This window comes from Natator depressus, chromosome 3 (assembly GCF_965152275.1).
Source record: "Natator depressus isolate rNatDep1 chromosome 3, rNatDep2.hap1, whole genome shotgun sequence".
Lineage (NCBI taxonomy): Eukaryota > Metazoa > Chordata > Testudines > Cheloniidae > Natator > Natator depressus.
In genome coordinates, this window is record NC_134236.1 from 206,666,151 (window position 1) to 206,681,969 (window position 15,819).

A 15,819-nucleotide genomic window follows, 5' to 3' on the forward strand; every position below is an offset into this window, starting at 1 on the left:
AGCACTGGGGGCTCTGGGTGCAGAGCAAGGCGAGGCGGGGGGGGGGGCAAGCTTTGGGGCTGGCCAGTTGAGAGGGCGACCCTAGCAGAGGGCTGCAGGTGGGGACTGGCTCCCTGACCCAGAACGCCCAGGAGGCTCTGCGGCAGCATGCTGGGATGGAAATCTTTTGGTTTTCTGCTTTTCACCAAAAACCCAAACCTGAAATGTTCCCTGGAAAAGACAAACCCACGTCCTGCAGAGCACCCTGGTTCCCAGCCAGCTCCATGCCCTGCTCCCAAGGGAGGCGGGAGGCCGTCCCAGCAGCAGGGATGCCAGCCAACGCGCGTGCCCCTTGCCCAGCAGTGCTGCCTTGCCTCACCCCACAGCCGGCGCGTGTGCGAGGTGCAGGCGCTGGAGAGCTGGCTGTGCCGACAGCCGGTGCAGGACCCGCCCAGCCTCTGCAGGGGGGAAGGAGGCTGACGACAGCAGCTACAAAAAGGGATTCTTTATTGAGAGCAGCGTGTAAAAAATCTCTTGGCTGTCACAGCCCCCGCGCAACCAAACGAACACCAGGGCTCTCGGCGGGGAGGGGTCAGCGCGACACACTGGGGCCAGAGGGGCGCCGCCCTGGGGAATCATACAAAAGAAGGCATCGGATAGTCAGGAAAGCGAGTGAGAATCTCCTTCATATGCCAGGCACTTGGTGGTCCTGCCGCTCAGCTCACTGTGCAGGGCCACGCTGGGGCCTAGCACGGACGGGCGGGGCAGGGGAGCAGAACCTCTGAATAAATACACAGGTTCCTCGGCGACTCCGGGAGAGGATCTGCGTCGGCTGTGCATGGCTCCCCTGGTCTGACAGCGGGCAGGGACGTGGCACAGGGAGACAGCCCACAGCTCTGTGCCAGGCTGCCCCGAAGGAGAGGGTGGCGGGGGCACGCAGGGGAGAGGGGAGGGCTGCATTGCACAGCGTGTCTTAGCCGAACGGGGGTTTCCTGCCAGGTTCCCAGCGCCGAGGGGCATGGAGCCCAGCCCCCCAGGGGGGGCCTGGCTGTGCTGGGGACTCAGGGCAGCAGAGGAGCCCCTGGTCGGGGGTGTGGAAGTGGCCCGGGACCCCCAGCGTTCCCTGCTGGCACACAATGGCTGGCTGGAGCACCGTGGGGAGCCGAGGTAGGGCCTGGAGGACACCATGCCGGCAGGCCGGGGAGAGGCCCCCCCAGCGCCCAGTCCAGCTGTGACAACCCATGGTCCCTCTGGGCTCCCACTCGTCCCAGTCCGATCCTGGAGCCCGGCTCCCCCCGCCCCCCCGCAAGGGGCCGGCTCCCCGCTCAGGCTCTGCTGTCGGACGGGCTGTCGCCCAGCGCGGTGGCGAGCTCACTGAAGGAGGGGCGTTCCTTGGGGCTGGGGGCCCAGCAGCGCTGCATCAGCTTGTAGAGCTTGGAAGGGCAGCCCTCGGGGTGAGGCAGCTTCATCTTCCCAGCCTGTAAACCTGCAGGGACAGCAAAAGCCCAGGGTGAGAGACAGGAGAGCCCTGGGGCAGGGCGGGTGTCGGCCCCCTGCAGGGACAGCAGAGGGGGAACAGACAGCAGAGCCCTTGGGGAGGGCGGGGCATTGGCCAAAGGTCTGTGGGGGTGAGAGACAGGAGAGCCCTGGGGCAGGGCGTGGGGGGAGGGACAGGAGGCGGCGGGGCGGGGCGGGGCGTTGGCCAAAGGCCCATGGGGGGAGGGCAGGTGACAGCACCGTGCCGCTCGCCAAGCCTGTGTGCAGGGAGCCTGGAGAGCCAGCCAGGGCCGAGGCACTGAGCAGTCTGGGGAGGGCACAGGGATCGCTGTGGGGTCACCGTGGGGCCTGTCCAGCCCTGGGCCCGACTCAGATACTGGCCAGGACCCGCTGCTCCAGCAGCCTTCTCAGGAGCGGAAGAGAAGGCAACAGCCCAGAATATCCCCCCCACTCAGCAACCTCCTCTGCCCAGCCCTGCCTGCCCTCGGTGCGGGCGGTGCCCCACGTACCTGCTAGCACCTCGTCGTCCGCCAGCTTGGCGTGGGGCATCTCCCCGTGCGTGAAGACCTCCCACATGAGGACACCGAAGGACCACACGTCTGACTTGGTGGAGAACTCGTCCTCCAGGACGGCTTCCGGGGGCATCCAGCGCAGCGGGATCCAGGCTTGGCGGAAGTGATAGTACTCACTGCACAGCGAGACAGGGGGGTCAGGCCGGCCGGACAGCGCCCGCACCCAGGGGACCCGCGGGCAGGCAGCCAGAGTCTGGCCTGACGTACCTGTTATACACGTCCTTGCTGAGGCTCAGGGCCGACACCTTGACCTGCCTCTGAGCGCTGATCAGGCAGTTCCGGGCGGCCAGGTCCTTGTGCACAAACCTGGTGTTGGAGAGATGCTCCATCCCCAGGGCCACCTGGCTGCAGACAGACACCTGCCACGAGAGACACGTCAGTGCCAGCCACAGGGCATCTCAGCATGGCCCGTCCCTCAGCCTGGGCCGGATCGGAGCCCGTGCCTGTGGGGGCAGGCTCCAGGGCCCATCCTCGGGAGGATCGGGGCCCTCAGCCAGGCACACTGGCCCTTTTAGCCCACTAGAGGTCACCGGTGCTCCCGCACTTACCTTGTGTTTGCTGCTGAGGGGCTGAGGCTTGAGCGTCTCATCCTTGCTCCTGGAGATCCTCAGGAACTGCTTCAGGTCCCCCTGGTGAGGCCGAAATCGCCACGTCAGCGCGGCTCAGGGCAGCAAGGGGCTGTCTGCCAGAGGTGCGAGCTCCCCGCCCTCTGAGCAGCGGGCGAGAGCGGCAGCGAGGGGCCCTGGCACTGCCAGCGCGGGGGAGCGAGGGCTCCGGAGAGACTGGCGTCCTCCCGGCCCCAGGTGTTAGACCCTTCCCCCATGGCTGTTGGGGGCCAGCTTACAGGGCCCCTTACGCAGCTCAGCCCTTCCTCGCGCCATGGGCATGGCCAGCCGGCCCCCAGCCGGGCCTTGGCCCTCGGAGAGCTCTGCCTGCCCTGTGCCCATGGACCGGGGAGGCCTAGCGGCTCGGCACTAGCCCAGGGCCCTGCCCCAGACAAACCCACACAGAGTCTCTGCTCCCTCCTGGACCATCCTGGAGAGGAGCCCTGCCTGGACCCCCCAGGGCAAAGCTGGCCAAATGGCCTCTCGACAGAGGTAGGGAGGGCCTGGCCACAAACCCAGCCTCCCTCCTCTTCTCCTGGGCGCTAGAGGGTCTCTCCCCCTATGGCAACCCCCAGCCCGCGCTCATCCCAGAACAGCCCCGTCCCTGGCCAGCAGGGCCCCTCCCTTACCAGATCCACATACTCCAGGACCATGTAGTGCGGCTCTACCTCACGGCACAGGCCCACCAGCCGCCCCACGTTGGGGTGGCTCAGTTTGCCGAACATCTCCGCCTCGCGCCGGAAGTCTAGCTGCAGCTGCTCGTCTCTCGTCTGCAGGCTCTTCACCAGCACCAGCACCTCGCTCTCGCTGTCCTCCAGGCCTTTCGCCTTGGCCAGGAAGACCTCCCCGAACTCGCCCTTCCCTGGAAGCAGAGGGCAGAGGGTCACCGGGAGGCGGGCCGGAGGGCGTGAGCAGGACCACCTCTGCACAGCCCAAGCCCCTGCCCTGCAGCAAACAGGAGAGCTGGAGCCCAGAGAGGGGACGACTCACCTCAGTCACCCAGCAGCCCAGGGGCAGAGCTGGGAAAGACCCCAGGTCCCCTGCGACCCAGTCCAGCACCCTACCCACTAGGCCACGCTGCCGCCCTCGTTTCCTACGCTAAGCTGGGAGGAGAAGGCTGACCCAGCGTTACTCTCGAAGCAGCCAGCAGGACTGCCACCCCCAAAACGAGGGGGGCTGAGGGACAGACAATGCAGCCAGGGCCGTCCACACCACCCTGTAGGGCGCTTCTGAGAATGGCCCATTCAGCTGGCATGGGCTCAGCTGGCACTCACGTCCACGGGGGCACGCCCTCCCTCTCTGGCACCCATTGGGTGGGGAGCTGCGGGACGCTCCCTCGCGTCATCATCTCATTTCCGTTCAAAAGGAAGGAAACTCCCCAAGGAAGAAAATAAATAAGAAACTGGGGATCAGCGTGTGAGGAGAGCCACACGCACGACGCTCCCAGCGCGTCACCGATCGTTCCTTCTATCCCGCCCGTGCACATGCAGCCCCGCTGCCGCTGTGTGGCCAGGGAGGGGCGGCCGCTGCCTGAGGACCGCAGGCGTCACCGGGGGCAGCTAACCCCTCCATCCCAGATGCCGCGGTTAGGCAGTCCCATCTGGACCAAGAGGGGCCAGCCCTGGATGGCAGATGCGAGGGCTGTGCCCAGCCTGGGGTTTTCACAAGCCCCGGTTCTGGGGTAAGCACGCTGGGGCAGTCTGGCCAGCAGGGAGATCGGCATGCAGCGTACTGGGACAATGCGCGGCCACCTGCATGCACAGGGTATGGCTGGCCAGGTCACAGCCATGTTTAGGGCAAGCAGCCAGGCTAGCGGTAAAGCTATGGCGATACGGCCGACGCCCCCTTCCGCCGGGCACTCCTGTCCGCTGATCCCCAGAGGGCCCAGTCGGCTCGGCCCAAGAACGCTGTACGAGTGGGCATTCCCGGAGCCAGCGCTGCCAGGGGCCGGACTGGACAGTCTGATCGTGCATCAGGAGCAACAGGCTGTAGGCCAGCCAGCCGGGGGCATTTCTGTGCCCAGGGGGTAGCGGAGGGCGACAGGTCTCATCCCCAGTGTTCTGTCGGAGGGGGTCACGCCCCATGCACGCTGATGGGGCTGGTCCGTCGCTTGTGTGCTCCAGGCCCCACAGGTAGGTTTCTCCATTGTGCTGGTGCTGCGGCTGATTGCAGGACCCCAGAACATGGCACAGGGAAACAGCCCTTCGGGGTTACAGCCCCTGGGGACTGAGAGCCATGCCCGGGTGACAGAGGCCCACTAGTGCCAGCTGGCAAAGGGCTCACTAGTCTTTACAAGCAACTCCTGTCTCAGACCTTACAAACTCACTGCACCTGATGCACCGCTCCCAGGGCATGTGAGGGCTCTGCTGGAAGCTTGTAACTTCTCAATTCCCATCACCACTGCAAGCTGTGTGCGCGGGGGGAGATTTAACGCTTTGTTCAAGACTGGGTGCCTACTTGCGGGGGGGAGGGGGGTGGGTGGCCGGCAGACACTGCAAAAGGCTGAACTTTGGGGGGTGGAATCTAACAGACAGGCCAGGGGGATGCCTACTGTGCGTTACGATTTGTTTCGGATGTAATCATTTGCATCCATTGCTCACGCTGGTTTCTAGTTGAATCTCTGTTCCTTCTGCAGTAAATCTCCTGTTTGACTGGAACCGCACTGGAGGGCTGTGTGTGTCTAAAGTAAAACCCGGGAGCTGGGGTACCCTGTTCATGTGGGCAGGGAGGAGCTGGGATTTCTGTGGGTATCCCATGATCAGGGGCTGGACACCACAGGGGGACACTGGGAAGAGACTCAGGGACTGGCAGGCTGCAGGGCAAAGGCAGGGCTGGTGCAGCCAGAGGAGAGTGTTCAGTAGCAGACGCCCAGGAGCGAACACCCAGCTGGCACAGGAGGACGCCCTCGGGTTGGGGGCAGGCGGCAGAAGGTGGCTCCCAGCCCGGAAAGCGTCACGTCCTGGCTGAACCTTGGTTCCGGACCTAGCACCCGGGTCTGAAGCAGCCCCACTGCCCATACCCAGCGTCGTGATGGTCTGCAGATTGGCGCGGGGGAAGTGCATCTTGTCCGTGGCGCTGTGCCTCTTGCTAGCGCCGGAGCTACTGCCCAGATTGGTCAAGGCCACTTCTTCCTGGATCTCGGCCGTGGTTTGCCCGTTTTGCAGGAGAGCGCCACCTGCAAGGAAAACAGGGGCCATCATACCTGGCGTGGGCAGCCAGGGAACCTGGCCAGGATCTCAGTTCAATGCCATAGATCGGACTCGGAGACGGTGTGAAGCGAGCACTCAACCCCTCCCCACACTCAGACCCAAGCAAGACTTGGACGTACTGTCAGAGCTCAGCAGCCCTCTGCGACGCTAGGGACCGTGGGCCTGTGAGCCTGACACCGAAGCTGGGCAAAACCACCCCGTGGCCCATCATCCCCCTGCACAACCGCGAGCCTCACCAGGCTTCTTATGGGCTGCAGGGTGCTACCGGCTTCTCCAAGCCCCAGTCAGCTAATGGCCTGGTCCCTGGGAGACCTTCCTTTACCACACCAACTGCGTGGGCTCTACCGATCACCAGAGGAACCGGCACCTGAGTTCCCAGGCAGAGAGCACATGGCTGATGGCGCAGCAAGCATGCCATGCCCAACGCAGCCCTCCAGCATGTGCCCCCTGAAGGGAGCTCAGCCTGCATGCTGTGGGAGGGGGAGCAGGGAATGCCTTGACATGGGGGTCAGTTCTCACCCTCCCCACTGCTAGGGAAAGCCACAGAGGGGGCCCTGCCTTGCCGTGCCCACCAGAGGGCACTGCATCCACGCACTGCAGGGAACTCTCCGTGCCGCTCGCTGGGTCACTGCACAACCTGCCACCGGCCAGCTGAGCCATGGGGCAGCCCAGCCAGCCTCTGCTGGCACCTGCCCTGCCAACGCCTCCAGCGCAGCCTGCTGGGAGAGCCTGGGGCCCCACCCCACGCTCCTGCCTGGCGTAGACAGGGCTCTGCGCTGATGGAAATGGAGGCAGCCCCTGTCGGTCCCCACTCCCAACGCACTGGGGCCTGTGGGGGAGGCCTGTGCCAAGCCCCGGCTGGCAGCTAAGGCCTTACCATTCAGACACTCCATCTCGGGCTCCTCGCCCTCCGGGTGCTTCTTCAGCCGCTTGGCCTTCCTCCGCTTCTTGCAGTAGAACATGAGGCCCAGCACAATGATGATGTAGGCGACGGCCGCCCCGACCGACAGCCCGATGGTCTGGATCATCTTATAGGGCGTGTGGCTGTTGGGACCTTCGTCCCCTTCTGCAACCGGCTTGTCTGGGGGCCAAATGACGCCGTGTGAGATGACAGCACAACGCACAGCTCAATACGTGGCCTGGCTGGGCGGGACGCGGCTCAGAGGGTGCGCGTGGCAGGGGAGCCCCTGGCTGGGCGGGACGCGGCTCAGAGGGTGCGCGTGTGCAGGGGAGCCCCTGGCTGGGCGGGACGCGGCTCAGAGGGTGCGCGTGTGCAGGGGAGCCCCTGGCTGGGCGGGACGCGGCTCAGAGGGTGCGCGTGTGCAGGGGAGCCCCTGGCTGGGCGGGACGCGGCTCAGAGGGTGCGCGTGTGCAGGGGAGCCCCTGGCTGGGCGGGACGCGGCTCAGAGGGTGCGCGTGGCAGGGGAGCCCCTGGCTGGGCGGGAGGCGGCTCAGAGGGTGCGCGTGGCAAGGGAGCCCCTGGCTGGGCGGGACGCGGCTCAGAGGGTGCGCGTGTGCAGGGGAGCCCCTGGCTGGGCGGGAGGCGGCTCAGAGGGTGCGCGTGTGCAGGGGAGCCCCTGGCTGGGCGGGAGGCGGCTCAGAGGGTGCGCGTGGCAGGGGAGCCCCTGGCTGGGCGGGAGGCGGCTCAGAGGGTGCGCGTGGCAGGGGAGCCCCTGGCTGGGCGGGAGGCGGCTCAGAGGGTGCGCGTGGCAGGGGAGCCCCTGGCTGGGCGGGACGCGGCTCAGAGGGTGCGCGTGGCAGGGGAGCCCCTGGCTGGGCGGGAGGCGGCTCAGAGGGTGCGCGTGGCAGGGGAGCCCCTGGCTGGGCGGGAGGCGGCTCAGAGGGTGCGCGTGTGCAGGGGAGCCCCTGGCTGGGCGGGAGGCGGCTCAGAGGGTGCGCGTGGCAGGGGAGCCCCTGGCTGGGCGGGAGGCGGCTCAGAGGGTGCGCGTGGCAGGGGAGCCCCTGGCTGGGCGGGAGGCGGCTCAGAGGGTGCGCGTGGCAGGGGAGCCCCTGGCTGGGCGGGAGGCGGCTCAGAGGGCGCGCGTGCAGGTGGGCCCCTGGCTGGGCGGGCACTCAGTGGGGGGTGCTCTTTGCCCTGAGTGAGTCCTGACCCCAATTCCTTAGCTGTGCTGCCACAAGGAGCCCCTGAAGCCCCAGTGGTCCAGCTCTAAACCCCACCCGGCTGTGTCCACATTGCCCTCATGGCACTGTGTGCAGCGATGGTGGCCTGCTGGCATGGCCAAATGGTGCTATAGGAACAGGAGACCCTCCCTCGACTGCACAGAGGTGCCCATACAGAGGGGAAACACCCGCCCTGCCTACCCCAGCCGCTCTTCCCAGGCCTCCCCGCCGGGGGCCGAGCTGCTCCTGGCCGAGTCCCCAGGAAGGGCTCGAGGGCGCATCCTACCTACAACGTAGAGGGTGGCGTCACGGTGTTTGATGTTGCAGCTGTTGCCAGCAATACACGTGTACCTCCCGGAGTCGTCTGTGGTGACGTCGTAGATCACCAAGGAGCCGTTGGGCATGATCTGGATCCTGTAATGACAGGCACCCACCGGGCAGCACTTATGGGGTGTCCTGTGTGCTAGGCGCTGCGCTAACCCCAGGCACGGCCCTCCTGGGACACAGTGCGTGAGGCCAGAGCAGAGGGGAACGGCAGGGGTCAAGGGCCCGCATTCCTGTTGGGTCCGTGCAGCCAGGGACGGCAGGAGGGAGACCGTGGGAATTCTTTGTAATATTTTCTCAAAATAGCTCTGCTACCCCCATATTCCTCTAGGGGCCTCCTGGCTGCACGGAGCCGGCAGCCACCCGGCCCTCTGCAAAGTGCTTCCCCCCAACACAGCATGGCTCTGTGCAGAGCAGGTGCCCCTCCATGGCTTTCCCGCACGCTCCCGGAACGCCTGTGCACGCATCTGATCCAGCCGAACATCTGTCTCGGGCCTCGAATCCATCAGCCCGGCAAGACCCCTCCGGCACTGCCCACTGCGACTGACCCCACTGGGACGGGAGCGGTTCTCACCGCCGGCTGGGTGCTGAGAGGCATGCGCCCTGCACACCCCGCAGGAGAGGGCAGGGGCCCAGCAAAGGGTGTAACTGAGGTCTGTGCTGGGTCAGGCATGCAGGGCGCTGGCGGCCCCCATCAGCGCTCTCCCCTCTGCCTCACTTCCCTGATCTGCTGCTGGTGAAAGGGGCCAGGAGGCAGAAAGTCTGAGCCCAGGCACCACTCCTCAAGCCTCAGCCCTGCTCGGGGCCTCGCTCGCCCTGCCCACCCTGCGCTCAGCCCCTCTGCTGCAGCTGCCAGTGGTGACGCTGCCCTGTCAGATGTGGGCACCTACCCTCGGGGAACCGGACCGAAGGCCCGTCTCCACTCAGCCCTGTAACTAGACTGGTCCAGTGCAGCCCCCGAGCAGTGCTGCGTGGGAAGGGCCGTACCTACCCCCGGAGAAGGCGCCTTTCTCCGAGTCCTAGGGCATAACTACAGCTGGAGAACAGCACCTGATGGCCAGCTCTACTGGTACCAACGCCGAGCACACAGCCGTCCTGAGCACACCGGCCTGGGCAGGTCTCCCCCGGGGACTCCAATGGCCTCCCAGGCCTGCTGGGACCCCTCCCCACTGCGCGGTGGCCTTGCGAGGGAACGGACTCTCCCGCTCCCCGGAGATTCCCCACTCCTGAGCGCCTCAGTGGCTCAGCTGGTGAGCTCTGATGGAGCAGCGTTCTCAGTCGTCACGGCCTGGGGCCAAGGTACCCTCCTCCATACCTGGGCCTTGCCTTAAAGCCTCAGCTCCTGGAGGCAGGGGATTCCCAGTCACAACTGTCACTCACAGAGCAGTGCAGAAAACTGCCCAATGACCAATATCCCCCCGTGGATTGGTCTGGTCTCCAGGTCTGGGGCCTGGCACAGGAGTGCAGAAGGCTGGGGATGATGCCCCCAGCTGGCCCCCCGCCACTGCTCCAGGATGGGTTGGAGGCAGCCAGCCTCATGCGTCACACATGCCCAAGGCAGGAGAGCTCGGGTTCCAGCGGCAGGGGGCAGAGAGATGGCTCCATACCTGGGTGAGAGCTTGCTGGGATCTAGAATCCTCTCCTTCCCCTTCCACTGGATGTGTGGTACCGGGTCGCCCTCTGCCTGGCACCGCAACACGGCTGTGTGCCCCTGGTACACCGTCGTGGGCTCCGGCTCCAGCTTAAAGGTGATGTAAACTGAACACAGAGGTCACAGCTTCTCAGCGCCAATGCGAGCTCTTCTCCTACTGCCGCTCCCCACCCCCCCCCCGCCAGGTCTACGCAGGCTCCCTGGACAGCCCAGCTCCCGGGGGGGGGACCCCCAAACCAGGAGGTAAGCGCTCAGATGGCCCCCTTGTCCAGCACTACCAGGGGATCCTGCCCTGGGGCCGGCGAGGGGGAAGGTCAGAGCAGGGCCTGGGCGAGGGGTCAGCGTGGGGCAGGACAGCTCCCTGCCGGTGGCATTTCCCCAGTGCCACAGGCTGCAGCGGGGGGCTGGCAGAGCTGCGGGCGGGAGAGGGAGCTGCACAAACAGGACTGGGTTTTGGGGTGACTCACGCCCTGACCCAGCGGCACACGGACGAACAGACGCTGCCAGCAGCTCAGCTGACTGGGAGGCCGTGACTTGAGGTACCAGTAGGTGCGAAGGGCTCATGGTGCTGGGATCCTGAGGCCAGAGCATGCTCCCTTCCTCAGGACGGATGTTTAAGGGGTGGTGCCCAGGAAATGCCCCTCTGGAGCAGGGACCGACCCGGGAGGTGCGCAGCACTCACCTGCCACCGTGAGCTGCACCGTGGCCCGGATCTCACCCTGGGGGCTGTTGGAGGCGATGCAGGTGTAGTTACCAGCGTCACTCCGGCTCACCTTGCGGAAGTGCAGGGCGCCAGCATTGAGGCTGACGTGAGCCGGCAGGCTGCTCCCATCTGGAGGGCAGAAACGGGGGTTACGCTGCAGCCACGCAAAGTAGCAGGAGGCTCTGGGCCCTGTGGGCCCCAGCGCAGTGCCGGGACATGGGCAGCATGTATCCTGCAGCACGGCTGTGGCCTGGGCTCCCCCTTGCTGTGGCGCTCCCAGAAGGGCACCGAGCTACACAGCCGGGCCAGAGGCCTTAGGCCAGAACAATCCCTGGTGCCGAGCCCAGCCCCCGCCATGCCGGGAAGTCAAGCCCCAGGCAGTCCGGAAACAGACCACGTCCCCCCCCTCACCTGTTTTGAGCCACTGGATGGTGGGCTTCTCACGGCCAGTGGCCGAGCAGGACACGGTGACCTCCTTGTCGAATTCCATGCACTGCAGGGGCTGCGGGGGGGGCGTGAATTTCAGCTTCTCTGGAACAAACACAGACGGGGCAGTCAGCCCAGGAACCCCTGAGTGTAACTGACCCCACTGCCTACCCGCGCCAGCACCAGGGGCCGTGCTTGGAGACCCGTGCTGGGAGCGGGGGCCATGCCTGGAGACCCGCGCCAGCACCAAGGGAAGTGCCTGGAGACCCGCACTGGCACCGGGGGCCGTGCCTGGAGACCTGCACCGGCCCCGGGGGTGCTGCTGCACACATACACAGGGAGCAGGGGCCCCGCCCGGATACCCGGCCCTGCTGCACACTCACACAGGAGCAGGGCTCATGCTGGAAGAGCCAAGGACCCATGGAGGGAGAGGCCAAAGCAGCTGGTGTCCCAACCCAGGGGTGCAGCGCCTGCCCAAGCAGGGCGAGGAGGGGCACGGGGGGTCCCCGCAGCGGCACGCAGCCGCCCGGCCTACCCAGGACGTGCACGCGGGCATATCCCTCGATGCTCCCCGCCGGAGTGCTGCTCACACACTTATACACGGTCCCGTCGTACACCTCCACGTTGTTTATGCGCAGCGTCCCGTTCTCCGAGATCTCAAAGCGCGAGTCCTGCCCAACCAGAACAGCAGCATCAGTCCTGCTGCCCTCCCCCGCCCGGGCATGCTGCTGGCCCTGGGGAGCTGGCCCTGCCCTGGCCCGCAGGCCTATTGCAGGGGCAGTCAGCGGCTGGCTCAGCCACCCCTGAGGCTCTGCCACCTCCCCTGCCAGGGTTCAGGCTGGGACCTGGCCCACTGGAGCAGGCCAGGGAGGGGCTGTGGCCCAGCCCATTGGAGCAGGCTGCGGGGCAGGGGGTAGAGACTGGGGCTGAGGTGTGGGGCAGAGCCAGGGGAAGTGGGACCTGGGGCCCAGGGCACTAGGAGCTGACAGTGGCAGGCGGGAGGAGACATGCAGGGGGTTCTAGCACTGGGCAAGGTTCATTTCAGTGCGCCATGGATTGCGGCTGCCCTGGCCCGACGCGCAGCCCAGAGGCAGCAGGGAGAGCGCGGCTGGGAATGAGCCGGTCCCCAGGGCTGCCCGGCCGGTGGAAGAGAGCGGGCGCTGGGAGCTGCGGCCGGGCTGGCTGGGGTTCACGCGCCACACTCACCTCGGAGATGGAGACGCCGTTGCGGTACCAGGTGACAGTGGGTTTCAGGGAGGCCTTGCTGAGGCAGTGGAGATAGCCCGGCTTCCCCTCCTCCAGCTGGCTGTCCCTGGGCATCTCCACCCACCTGGGCACCGCTGGGGACGAGGGCACAGCGTTACCTGGGCTCCCGCTGTGCTTGCCTCAGCCACACCGGGCAGTGCCCCCGGCTGGCCTGGAGAGCTCGGGCACCCCCGGTACTGCACCACCCGCCCGCCCAGCGTGGACTGCTGGTGACGTGACGTCCGGGGCCACAGGAGCTCCGCTCTGTAACGTGGGGGTGGGGCAGGGGGCCTTTGGGAAAAGGCCCCACCTCCTCCCAGAGCCACGGGGACACCCGGGCACTGCCCCCGGGCTGGGGAGACCTGCCGGAGACCACCCCAAAGACAACCAAGACAGCCTCCTCCCTGCTGCGTCTGGGGCGGTCTGCTGGGCGAGGCTCTGCTACGCAGCCTGCCCTCGCTCAGCCTTTGCTCCAGGGTCAGTGACACACGGGGCACTGCCCATCTGCCATCTCAACCCACCGCCCCCTGCCCAGCCCCCCACAGCCCATCCCCAGAGCCTCCTGCCCAGCCCCCAGTGGAAAATGCTTACTGGCTACGGTGACACTGAGGTCTTGCTTCTTCTCCCCGGCCTTGTTTGCCGCGTGGCACGTGTAAGTGCCAGCGTCGCTCCCGGTAACGCTGGTGAACACCAGCTCCTCGGCCTCCTGGTGCACCCTGCCGCTGGCGGGTATCGGGAGGCCGTTCCTCTCCCACCAGACACGGGGCTGGGGCATGCCGCGGGGGGCAGGGCAGGCCACGCGCTGCTCCTGGCTCGCTATGAAAACCTTCGGGGAGAACGGCGCCATGTCCTCGATCTCTGAGAGAAACGGGGGAGAGGTGACTTACCCCCAGCTGTGCCCCGAGGCCCTGTGCCTTGCTGCCCCAGGCGCTGGGCCTCAGCGCAGATCCAGACAGGGATCCAGGGAGCAGAGCAGAGCTCCTGGCCCTGGCTGGGCAGTGGGACAGGACTGCTCTCCCATGGCCGGGCAGCCCTGGAGAACGAACGGCTCATCCCCAACCACCGGACAGAGGCAGCGCTGCGCCCGCCTGGCTCAGAGTACGGCCAGGGCCGCACGAGTACCTGGCCAGCCACCCAGGGCCTTACCTGTCAGCCGCAGACTTGCCTCCAGGACGGTGGGTTTCCCTCTCTGCCCATGGCCAATGCACCTGTAGATCCCCGTGCTGCGCGCTCTCACCTGGGTTATCAGCAGGGAGCCATTGGCAAACACTGTGATCCTGCACAAAGGGAGTGAGTGGCCGAGCATCAGCGAGGGGCTGAGACAGGAGGGACAGATGTGCAAATCCGCAGCACGGCCCTGTCTAAGCAACACGCTCCGTGGCCACGTGCTCCCTCCCTGCATCCCCTCTGCTGGGCACTGGAACACGAGATACAGGGGCTGGGGGGCAGGCTCTCTTCCCCACCTGGGACAGGGGGCAGGCCTGGCTGCCCACCTCCGGAGGGCTGGAGGTGGCTCACAGCTGCTGCTGCCCCAGGCTGTGCGTTGTGCAGGAGAGTCTCGGATGGCTCAGGGGCTGCCGGCGGGGAATCCCGGGGGAGAGGGTCCCGGACGCACAGGCCCCAGGCCTGCGAGGGGATCCTGCGGCAGGCGGTGTGGGTGCCCATCCTGGGCGGGCGCAGAGCAGGGCCCCATTTTGGGACGGTGCATGGCACTGGGGTTCGGGGCTGGCTCGGGGATGAAGGGAGAGCGCATCTTGAGCGAGTACCTGACCCTCAAGCTACTCGGTCCCTCATTGACACATTCAGCACCACCCAGTGAGGAAGCCTGCTTGGCCCAAGCCCCGCCACACTGCTTTAGCCTTCCCCTCCACTGCCGTCTCCTCTGCCCTTCCTAGCCCCCGGGCTCCAGTGGGCTGGTGGTGTCACAGCTGGGACCTGGAGCCAGTGCTCCAAGGAGGTTTCCACCCCTCAGAGCCATGGGGCCAGGCTGGCTGCAGACAGCCCCACAGCGGCTACACTCAGCTCCGTTAGGGGCAAGAACCATCAGGTCTGTGAAATGCCAGCTGGGATTCTGGGCAAGCCCACTGTGCCCCGGGGTGCAAAGATCGAGCCCGGGGTCTTCACAAATGGGAAACAACAGGGAATAAAACAAAACCCAAACTGAAACACAACGAAAACCTCGCCCTCCGGGCCAGGGCGACACTAGCTAAACTAACGGAGGCTAGGGCATAAGCAGTTGGCCAGGAGCAAGCCCGGATCATGAGCTAGCCCGGGCGAGGGTGCTGTAGTGCAAGGAGGACTGAAATGCTGATAGGTAACCACAGGATACCAGCTGATATCAGCCTTAGATCTCCCAGGTCCAGAACATCAGCAGATGTCTGACCACCACAATGCCACGGTAACTGATGTACATGCTAAGAAGCTTGAGGTAAAAGGCCTAGTAACCTGTGGGAGATGGGCACCCCAACATTAGTGGGGGGCAGAAGTTCAAATAAGGAAAAGGGGCTGAACCCCTATGGAATATGCACTAGGCACAGGGGCGCCAGCGTCCCACACTGGGAAAGCTGATCCCAGCCTGTGTGCCCTGGGAGACGGCAGGACGATGGCGAGGACAATGACTGACGCTGCGGGTTTTCGTGCGGGGGACGGTGTGAGTACATGGCTGCTCAGACAGTCGCTCTGTGTTCGCTCTCTCTACCCCCCTTGCTGGGTGGGAGGTTCTGTGATTTTGCTATTGGTGTTAATAAAACTATTGCAAACTCAGAAGCCTTTTCCCAAAGGTGCAAGTCGGGATACCCAGTCTAACAGCAATGCCAACACCGCAGCCTGATCTGGGGCCTAGAACCCACCAGACGTGCAAATCTGTCAGCGGGCGATTCTTAAGCAATCAATACCACTGATACCTAATCAACAGATCAGGCACCAGCGCTGGCTGGGCACCCCCAGCCCAGGCCTGCCAGACCCAGCGTCACCGCAGTGCTCCACAAAACACACAGAGCTGTCTGCATGTGCCCAGCAGAGGGTGCTGGAGAATTTCCAGCGCCATTCCTAGGCTTTGGAGGGCGGGTCAGGCTTGTTGCCATGTGCTGCAAATGGCTCCCTCTTGCCCTCAGCTCTTCACTCCAGATGCTGGCCCAGAGCAAGGGCCAGGCACGTGTCTGTTCAGTCACGGTGCGTGTGCTAAGTACCACTGGGCACGGCCACTCTGGGGCTGGCTGCCCATGTCCTCAGCTCTTGAATCAAGCGCTGAGATACCCCAGGCTTCCAGGTGATTCCCTGCCATCCCTGCCCCTCTCAAGCTGCCCCATAACCCAGCGTGCTGCCACACGACAGAAGAGAACCAGGCCAAGGGCCAGCAGCAACAGCCTGGGCCAGCTCTGGGGAGAGAGGGAACAGAGGGATCACGGTTCACAAGGCAGGTGCCCTAACAACAGGGCGGAGACGGTAACAAGCCACACTGAGGCCTGGCCTGGCCTGGCATACCCGC

At 65.6% G+C, this 15,819-nt stretch overlaps 1 protein-coding gene across 1 annotated transcript in view; it reads right to left on the reverse strand.

Moving 5' to 3' along the window:
* Positions 1 to 496: 496 nt before the first annotated feature.
* Positions 497 to 15,819, reverse strand: part of PTK7 (protein tyrosine kinase 7 (inactive)) — a 96,533-nt gene continuing 81,210 nt past the window's right edge. The window contains exons 6-20 of the mRNA XM_074949775.1: positions 13,479 to 13,609; positions 12,924 to 13,190; positions 12,294 to 12,427; positions 11,623 to 11,758; positions 11,073 to 11,192; positions 10,641 to 10,790; positions 9,915 to 10,065; positions 8,270 to 8,397; positions 6,740 to 6,943; positions 5,673 to 5,828; positions 3,283 to 3,515; positions 2,597 to 2,677; positions 2,256 to 2,407; positions 1,986 to 2,164; positions 497 to 1,465 (exon numbers count right to left, since the gene is read on the reverse strand). Of these exons, the coding sequence (XP_074805876.1) occupies positions 1,305 to 1,465; positions 1,986 to 2,164; positions 2,256 to 2,407; positions 2,597 to 2,677; positions 3,283 to 3,515; positions 5,673 to 5,828; positions 6,740 to 6,943; positions 8,270 to 8,397; positions 9,915 to 10,065; positions 10,641 to 10,790; positions 11,073 to 11,192; positions 11,623 to 11,758; positions 12,294 to 12,427; positions 12,924 to 13,190; positions 13,479 to 13,609 (2,383 nt within the window). The 3' untranslated portion in view covers positions 497 to 1,304. The remainder of the gene's footprint in view (positions 1,466 to 1,985; positions 2,165 to 2,255; positions 2,408 to 2,596; positions 2,678 to 3,282; positions 3,516 to 5,672; positions 5,829 to 6,739; positions 6,944 to 8,269; positions 8,398 to 9,914; positions 10,066 to 10,640; positions 10,791 to 11,072; positions 11,193 to 11,622; positions 11,759 to 12,293; positions 12,428 to 12,923; positions 13,191 to 13,478; positions 13,610 to 15,819) is intronic.